At 41.0% G+C, this 8,665-nt stretch overlaps 1 protein-coding gene across 1 annotated transcript in view; it reads right to left on the bottom strand.

The window, feature by feature from the left end:
* The window catches only part of Ttn (titin), a 267,108-nt gene that overhangs the window by 58,758 nt on the left and 199,685 nt on the right, over positions 1-8,665 (bottom strand). Inside the window, 13 exon segments of the mRNA XM_033756300.1 lie at positions 66-341; positions 749-1,051; positions 1,345-1,644; positions 1,745-2,029; positions 2,139-2,459; positions 2,765-5,731; positions 5,825-6,118; positions 6,210-6,509; positions 6,592-6,873; positions 6,991-7,299; positions 7,396-7,698; positions 7,792-8,091; positions 8,289-8,570. Of these exon segments, the coding sequence (XP_033612191.1) occupies positions 66-341; positions 749-1,051; positions 1,345-1,644; positions 1,745-2,029; positions 2,139-2,459; positions 2,765-5,731; positions 5,825-6,118; positions 6,210-6,509; positions 6,592-6,873; positions 6,991-7,299; positions 7,396-7,698; positions 7,792-8,091; positions 8,289-8,570 (6,522 nt within the window).

Raw genomic sequence — 8,665 nt, 5'->3', positions numbered from 1 at the left:
TTTGTTAGGAGATCAGTTTTGTGATCTTCATTCTTTGAAGACCCTTTGTCTCATACTTAACTTACCCATGACGATGACTTTGATTTTCTGAGTGTCTGTTCCTGAGCTATTCTCTGCTGTGAGGCTATAGTAACCACTGTCTTTCCTAGTAACATCTTTTATGATCAGGACAGAAGAGCTGTCTGCTTTGTGTACCGCCAGGTGGCTGGATGTGACAACTTCTTCTTCTCCTTTTCTCCATGTACAGGTGGGATGAGGCTTTCCATACACATAAGCTTCGATGCGGAGTTTCTTCCCAGCTTTAATAGTAATTTGCTCTGGCATAAGGATCTTTGGTGGCACTAAAATTAAAATGAGAATACATTAATTTGGAGGCGGTGTTAAATTTTCTCTGGTGGGGAAGATTTTTCAAAATAGTGGGTTGCAACCCATAGTGGGCTCAAAGTAATGTTTCCCTTACAGTCTGTATTTTCAAAAGGAATGAAATGGGATAACAGAAAATACTGGATGCAGGTACCTAAGGATAGGTCTTGTTTCAAAAATCACTTTTTAGTTATGTGTATGTATTGGGTCATGGCTTAAAGTTTACCTACTATGTGTTGTGGGTTCCTATGTTTGAAAACTACTGTTCTCAACTATTTCGCACATATTTCTAGAACTAGATTCCTCAGGGACAAATGTTTATATAGCCAAATAAAATTTTAATAATCTTTTATCATATGATCTAATTGAAGCAATGATTACTTACACAGTTGTTCTTTGGCTTCATATACTCCTTCAGCTTCTCTTGGCAAGCTGACTCCAACAGCATTTCTGGCTGCTACTCTAAATTTATATTTCTTTCCTTCCTTTAAACCAGAGACAATGAGGCTGAGATCTTTTACCACTGAGTACTCTGTCCAGCGATCTGCAGGCTGGTCTTCTTCTCTGTAACTGATGATATAGCCATCGATTTTGGCCCCTCCATCACGCAGGGGAGGTAACCAGGCTAACACAGCAGTGTTCTTTGTCATTTCAGTCACTTCTAGTTTTCTGGGAGGATCTGGCTCACCTACAAGGAGAAAACAATGTAGAAAATTATCTAGGTAACTGAATAAAATCTCCTTTGTTAGTATACTTTTAATATATCATTTACCTCAAAGTGTCTGAAACCTGTAGTTCAGTATGTTGGAAGTAAAAAGATTAAGCAGGTCAAGAACGTCCTTCCTGGGCGAATTACATACCTATTGTACTATTTGGGTCTCTACAAGTTAAATACCTTTCAGAAGTGGATGAAAATGCTGCTGGCATCTTGCTAAAAATAAGGCACTGGAGTTAAAAGGAGGAAGAAAGGAGATTTCTTACTTAGAGGATCTGATGCAAGCACTGGTTTCGGGATATCTGTTGGGACACCAGGGCCATATTCGTTGACAGCAGTTACTCTGAAGAAGTATTCATTGCCAGGGACAAGATTGGACACGTGGAAGCTTGTTTTCTTAACTTCTGGGGTAACTGTTGACCATGTCTTTCTCTCTGCCTCACGTTTCTCCACAATATAATGCGTCACTTGGCTGCCACCATCATTTTCAGGTGGGGCCCAGGACACATGGCATGATGTTTTTGTGACATCTGAAACTTTTAAATTAGATACAGGTCCAGGAGTATCTGTAAAGAACCAGAGAATCAGATATACATGTTCTGTCAGTTTCCTTTTTTTTTTTTTCAACTATTTTCTGAAGGGTTAGAGGGCTTTTTAGCAACTTACCCAATACTCTGACATTCACAAACACAGCCTTTTCTCCTGCTGAGTTCACTACTGTTAAGGAATATTTTCCAGAGTCATCACGGGTAGAATTGGGGATGACCAGGAAGGCCATAGTGTCAACCAGGTCAACTTGTCCTCTTCTGACCACATTGTCGATACCCACTTTTCGCCAAGTGACTCTGGGGGCTGGCCGCCCTCTTACTATGGCAAATAGCCGGATGGGGCATCCCGCTCTCACTATGACCAGCTTCCTCATACTGGCGTCCAAATCAATCTCTGGAGGTTCTGGGAACATTAACGACATGAAGGTCATTGGTTGATTTTCAGAACATGGGGAAACTTTAGGAGAAATGTAATGGGAATGAATCAGGTGCTAAATGAGAGGAGGCCTCACCTAGGATTTCTTTAGGCTTGATTGCTTCCTTTAGCTCTGCAGGGCGCCCAATGCCAACTTGATTTTGGGCACACACCCGGAACTCATATTCCTGGTTTTCATCCAAGCTGGTAACAGTGAATTCCATGCGAACGAGTTGTGCTGCAGCATTGCACCTTTTCCAGCCTTCATCAGGTGATGCATCTGCTATTTTGGGTCTCATTTCTACAACATATCCAATTATCGGTGCACCGCCATCATAGACTGGTTTTCCCCATCCAAGAGTTATGGAATGTTTTGTTGTATCGACCACTTTCAGATTGGTTGGTGGGCCAGGTGGTTCTGAAAATAAATTACATAAAAAATAAATGAACATGTTTACTTACTACTGATATTTTAAATTGTAAGTTTATATAGTCAATCCTCAAACTAAAAGAGTCATTACATATCTCAGTTACTGAGCCCTCCTTATTGTCCTCCATAAAAAATAGAATCTACTATTGTTTAAAGCTTTTAGGTGATTTGGTAAAAGGTCTATTTGGAAATATGTTGGCTAAAGTTTTGATATTATGGACTAACTCATCTAAAACCTCTGTGTTTGAAATTAAAAATTGGTATAACATCAGAAAAAAACAAAACCATCTTACCTATGGGATCTTTTGCCACCACTGGTCTTGATGGTAAGCTTGGTTCTCCAATGCCAATTTCATTTTCTGCCTTGACACGGAACTGATATTCATGTCCTGGGAAGAGATTCTGTACTTTCATACGTCTCTCAGGGATTGCATTCTTGTTTACAGGGACCCATCGTACTGCATGTTTTTCTTTTTTCTCCAAATAATATCCTGTGATAGACTTTCCACCATCATATTCAGGTGGATTCCAAACCACAGTCATCTCTTCTTTGCTTATTTTAGTGACTTCTGGGGCATCAGGGCGACCAGGTTTGTCATATTTGGTTTTTGCTATGACTGGTTTACTTTCTGTTGGAGGCCCTGTGCCTATTTTATTTTCTGCACGGACTCTGAAAATATATTCATTTCCTTCTATGAGACGTGTTACAGTAGTACCAGGTGTCAAGACAGAAGCAGAATAGGTAGACCAAACCATTCGCTTGCTCTCACATTTTTCTAGGATATAATTTTGGATTTCACAGCCACCATCATCTTCTGGTGGGTCCCAGCGAATGGTACACCTATCACTGGACACGTCAGTAATTTTCAGATTTCGTACAGGTCCAGGCTTATCTAAAACATTGACAGTGGCAAAGGCCACAAAACTGCCAGCTGTGTTCGTTGCTGTAATTACATATTTACCACCATCACTTCGCTTTGCTTTGCTAAGAGAGAATTTAGATGAATCTGCACCGGTATCAATCGTGACCCTTGGTGATCTTGTTAAATCTGTAGCATCTTTGTCCTTGGTCCATACAACTTCCGGAAATGGTTTGCCTCTAACACCTGCCTCAAGTCTGATGGTGTCCCCTGCTTTGACAGTTAGCACCCCACTTAATTTCAGATCAAGTACTGGTTTCTGCAAGTCTTCCTTCACAACAACTTCCTCTGTCTTTACCCAATCACTTTCTCCACCTTCATTCTTTGTTTGCACTCTGAACTCATAAATTTGGTTTTCAACACACTTGTCAACCATGTAGTGGGTTTCTTTAATGCTTCCTTTATGCACTCTTTCCCAGTCAGGAGAGCCCTTCAGCCTCCTCTCAACATGATATGATAGATTTGGGCTGCCACCATCATAATCAGGCCGCCGCCACTTTAGATACACAAATGTCTTTCCTTTATCTGCAATATGAAGGTTTTCAGGCTCACCAGGTCTGTCAATTGGGTTAATGGCCAGAATTGGAGTTTTTGTTTCAATGGTGGGTCCAACACCTACTTTATTCTCTGCACAAACTCGGAAATAGTATTCATTGTTGGCTAAAAGGTTGGCCTTGATTAATCTCTTGGTGACATCTGAAGCAACAATTGACCAGCCTTTCTGGTTTGGTTTACGATATTCTACTATGAAATTTGTTATTTCTGAGCCACCGTTATCAAGTGGGTTTTCCCAAGAAAGTGTGCAATTCTCTTTGGTTACATTGCTAACTTTCAAATTCTGGCAAGGCCCAGGTCTGTCAAGGACATTAACAATGGCTGAACCTTGGGCATGCCCACTGCTGTTCTTAGCTGAGATGATATACTTTCCATGATCACTTCTAACGGCTTCTTTAATTTGTAACTCAACACGCGGTAGATCATGAATTAGATCGACTCGCTTATCTCGAGTTAATACTTTGCCTTCCTTAGTCCAAGTTATATCTGGTTCAGGTCTGCCTTTGACTCGAGCAAGAATGCGGATAGTTTGGCCCACTCTAACAGTAATAACGTCGCGGCAAGTAACATCAAGTTCTACTTCTGGAGGATGAAGGATATCTTTTGCAATCACAGACTCTGCTAGTTCTCTTGGTTCTCCCTCACCCACAATATTAGCTGCCTTTATACGGAATCTGTACTCATTTCCTTCAATTAGTCCAGGTACCCTAAAGGCACACTGTCTAATGAGTTCATCTTTATTAATCCTGTCCCACTGTGCAGTGCCAGGTTTCTGACATTCCACTACATATCCTAGAATGGGGCTACCACCATCACTGAGAGGCTTTGTCCACACCAAGTCAGCTGTTTCTCTGCTCTTGTCTTTCAGTTTCGGATTAATTGGTGGTCCAGGTGGTTTGATGGGCCGGCAAGCTTTTATTGGGTCAGAACTTGGAGATGGATTGCTTACTCCTGCAAGATTTTCAGCAAATACTCTAAACTCATATGTATTTCCTTCGTAGAGTCCAGTCACCCTGAACTTCAGGTCAGCAACAGGTGTTTTGTTGACCCTCACCCACTTGCCACTTGTTTCTCGACGTTCCACATAGTACCCAGTTATTGGACTGCCACCATCAGACTTTGGCAGGGTCCAGGACACTGTTGCAGCATCTTCACTAATGTCTGTAACCACTGGTTTACCAGGAGGAGATGGAGGATTAAACTTATGTTTGGCCACAGTAGGTGTGGAGTCAAGGGGAGGACCAACACCCATCTTATTCTCTGCTCTAACTCGGAAAACATATTCACAGCCCTTTTGCAGATGTGGGATTTTCAGTTTCAGCTTGCTGCTTCCTGAAGAGACAACACCCCATGTGTCTTTTCTTGTATCTTTTTTCTCAACAATATAGTTTATCACAGGGCTTCCTCCATCATCCTTAGGTGGCTGCCATGAGATAGTCATGTATTCAGGGGTAATATCCAGAAGATTAATAGGACCTGTTGGTGGACCAGGAACGTCAAGAACAGTGAGATGTACGGGTACGGTTTTGGTACCAGCTGCATTGGAAACTGTGATTTGATATTCCCCAGTGTCTTTCCTTAAGCAGTTCTTAATGGTAAGTACGGATGAGTAGTTATCAGTTTCAACTGTGTAGTGGTCATCTGTTTTAATCTCACACCCATCGGTTGTCCACTTTGCAGTAGGAACAGGTATACCTCTTATGATTGCAGGGAATCTGACTGTGGTCCCAGCTTTTACCACAAGCCCTTCAATTAATTTCACATCTAGCTCCACAGATGGAGGCACTGGAAAGTAAACATGAGGAAATTAGATTCTGATTTTTACAATATGAATAATTTAAAGAAGAAATAAAATAGTAAATCCAATATAGAAAATACCTAGTTTTTCTTGACATTCTATTGGGATAGTTGTATCAGGGAGACCAAGACCCACAATATTTTCAGCTTTTACACGGAATCTGTAGGTCTTTCCTTGTTGTAGTCCAGTAACAACACAATCTAAGTTTTTTACGGTCTTGAACTTAGTCCAGTCCTGGGCACCTTCTTCCTGGTATTCCACCAGATATCCAGTGATAGGAGAGCCACCATCACGATCTGGCTTATTCCAAACAAGGGAGACTTCAGTCTTGTCAACATCTACATGATGTAGGTCCTTGGGTGGCCCTGGAGGATCTATACAAAAAAGAAAAAGAAGTTATGATGAACAAAAAATGTTGTCGAAGACAGTTAAACAATACTATTGTATCCAGGCAAAGCAACTCACAGAGAGGATCCTGAGCTTTAATGGGTTTAGGTGTTTCAACAAAAGGACCACGTCCATATTGGTTCTCAGCAGCTACTCGGAAGAGGTACTGATTGCCTTCGTTCAGATGTTTGGCCAAGTGACTCTTCTTCTTTGATGTCGTTGAAAGAGGTGCCCACTGTGCACTGGCAACATCTTTCCTCTCAACTATGTAATTTGTAATGACAGAGCCACCATCATCCAGTGGTTCCTTCCAAGTAAGGTAACAAGAATCTTTCCTAATCTCACTGACTTCCAGATCTCTAGGTGGCCCAGGTTTATCTAAAAAATGTTAAATAATAGTTAGAAAGAGCAAAAAATATATAAAACGTCATTTTAAATGGCATAACTACTAAGTTTTTACCTAATACAAGTACTTTCACTGAGACATTTTTTGAACCAGCTGGATTCTCTACTGTTAAGGAATACATTCCACCGTCTTCATGGGCAGCATTACGAATTTCAAGCTTGCTACCAACTGGAGTAACATCAATTTGGGCCTTGGTTGGAGCCTCTCTGTCTCCTTTTTTCCAGGTTACTTTTGGGAATGGCACTCCTTTGATGACAGCACTAAGCCTTAGAGTATCACCGACTTTAATGTGTTGTTCCCTTGCCATGTTTGCATCAAGAATCAAGTCAGGGGGTTCTGGAATAAAGACAACAGTATATTCAAATTTTACCCCATAATGCACATTACAGCTAAGCATATATACAATCAGACATCTCTTTCCCTTGTAATTGCAGGTGGAAACATTCTACTCACCAAGCCTATCTTTTACTAGGACTGGTTCTGGAACATTAGCCGGATCTGATTCACCAGCTTCATTGACTGCAAACACTCGGAACTTATAGGTTTGACCATCTCGAAGACCAGTGACTTTATATTTAGTTTCAGGACATGACTCGGGAGTGTGATTGGCTCTTCTCCAATCTTCATCTCCAACTTTCTGGTACTCAACAATATAACCCAGTATCTTGCTCCCACCATCATGACGTGGTGGCTGCCAAGTTAGATCAACTGAATTACATGTTGTATCTATTGCTTCAGGATTAACAGGTGGACTTGGCTTAGCTATCCAATAAAATAAAAAAAGACAAAAAATAGTTAGAATATGGCTGAAACAAAGTTGGATAGTATGAAAACTGAGTGACTGCTTCAATACTATACCAATTGGATCTCTTGCAAAGACTGGTTTGGATGGTGGGCTTGGATCTCCAATTCCAATTTCATTTTCTGCAGAAACCCGGAATTCATACTGACATCCTTCTAGAAGATCAGGAACCCTAAATTTAGTGTATGGGTGGATAGGTTCTTTGGTAACTCTAGCCCACCGTTTAGACATAGTTTCCCTCTTCTCCAGGATGTAGTTTGTGATGGGTTTTCCTCCATCATGTGGCTTGTTCCAAGTTACTAATGCAGAGTCCTTGGTGACTTCTGTAACAACCGGCTGATCAGGTGCATCTGGAACCCCTACAGCAAATATAAGCAAAATAAATTAGAAGTTTAGCTCTTTGAATTAACTACAATAAGCACTGAATCACAAAAAAGAACTATAATACATACTGAAGCGATCTTTGGCTTTCATTGTGTCAGACACCAGAGGATCACTTATTCCATACAGATTCTCAGCTTGGATCCGGAAAATATAATCTTTTCCTTCGAGCAGTTTAGGAACTTTGCATGTTGTTTTAGCACAGGCAGATGTCACAGGCATCCAAATATCTTTACCCACCTCCTTCTTCTCAACAACATAGTTGGTAATTTCACTTCCCCCATCATCTAAAGGTGGTTTCCAAGAGATAACCATGTACTCTTTGGTCACCTCATCAAAATGGACTGGTCCTACTGGTGGCCCAGGACGATCTGCAGAAAACAAAATCGTAGCACAAAATGTTATTCCTAGCTCTATTTTTATTTATTTATTTATTTTTGGTACTGGGGATTGAACTCGGGACCTTGTGCTTACAAGGCAGGTGGTGGCACCACTGAGCTAAATGCCTGGTTCCCTAGCTCTATTTTTAAAAGAACATCGTCTATTATTCTTGCTAATTATTACTTACCAACAACAGTAACTTGACAGAGCCCTTTCCTGGATCCTGTACTGTTCTCCACAACCACACAGTATTTGCCAGAATCAGAACGTTTCGCCTTGATCTTCTCCAGAGCAAGAGTTGTCGGAGTGGTCTTTATATGAGTACGATCGTCCTCTAGTACATCAACTTCATCTTTGAACCAATTAACCTTGGGCTTTGGTTTGCCTGAGTAGTGGCCAGTGAGGGCAAAAGCTTCACCAACTCGAACTGTGAGTTTATCTCTGAAGTCCAGGTCAAGAGTCGGGGGAGCTAAAGTTTATAATAATAAAAACAAATCATTTTTCCTGATGTCTCATGAGAATTTTATAAATGTACATGTTTTCAAAGTATAAACTGTAGCAGAC

The sequence above is a fragment of the Fukomys damarensis genome, unplaced genomic scaffold (assembly GCF_012274545.1).
Source record: "Fukomys damarensis isolate Sample0158 unplaced genomic scaffold, DMR_v1.0_HiC HiC_scaffold_26, whole genome shotgun sequence".
Taxonomy (NCBI): Eukaryota; Metazoa; Chordata; class Mammalia; order Rodentia; family Bathyergidae; genus Fukomys; species Fukomys damarensis.
Note: the sequence above shows the minus strand (reverse complement) of the source record. Positions and strands in the feature narration are given on the sequence as shown.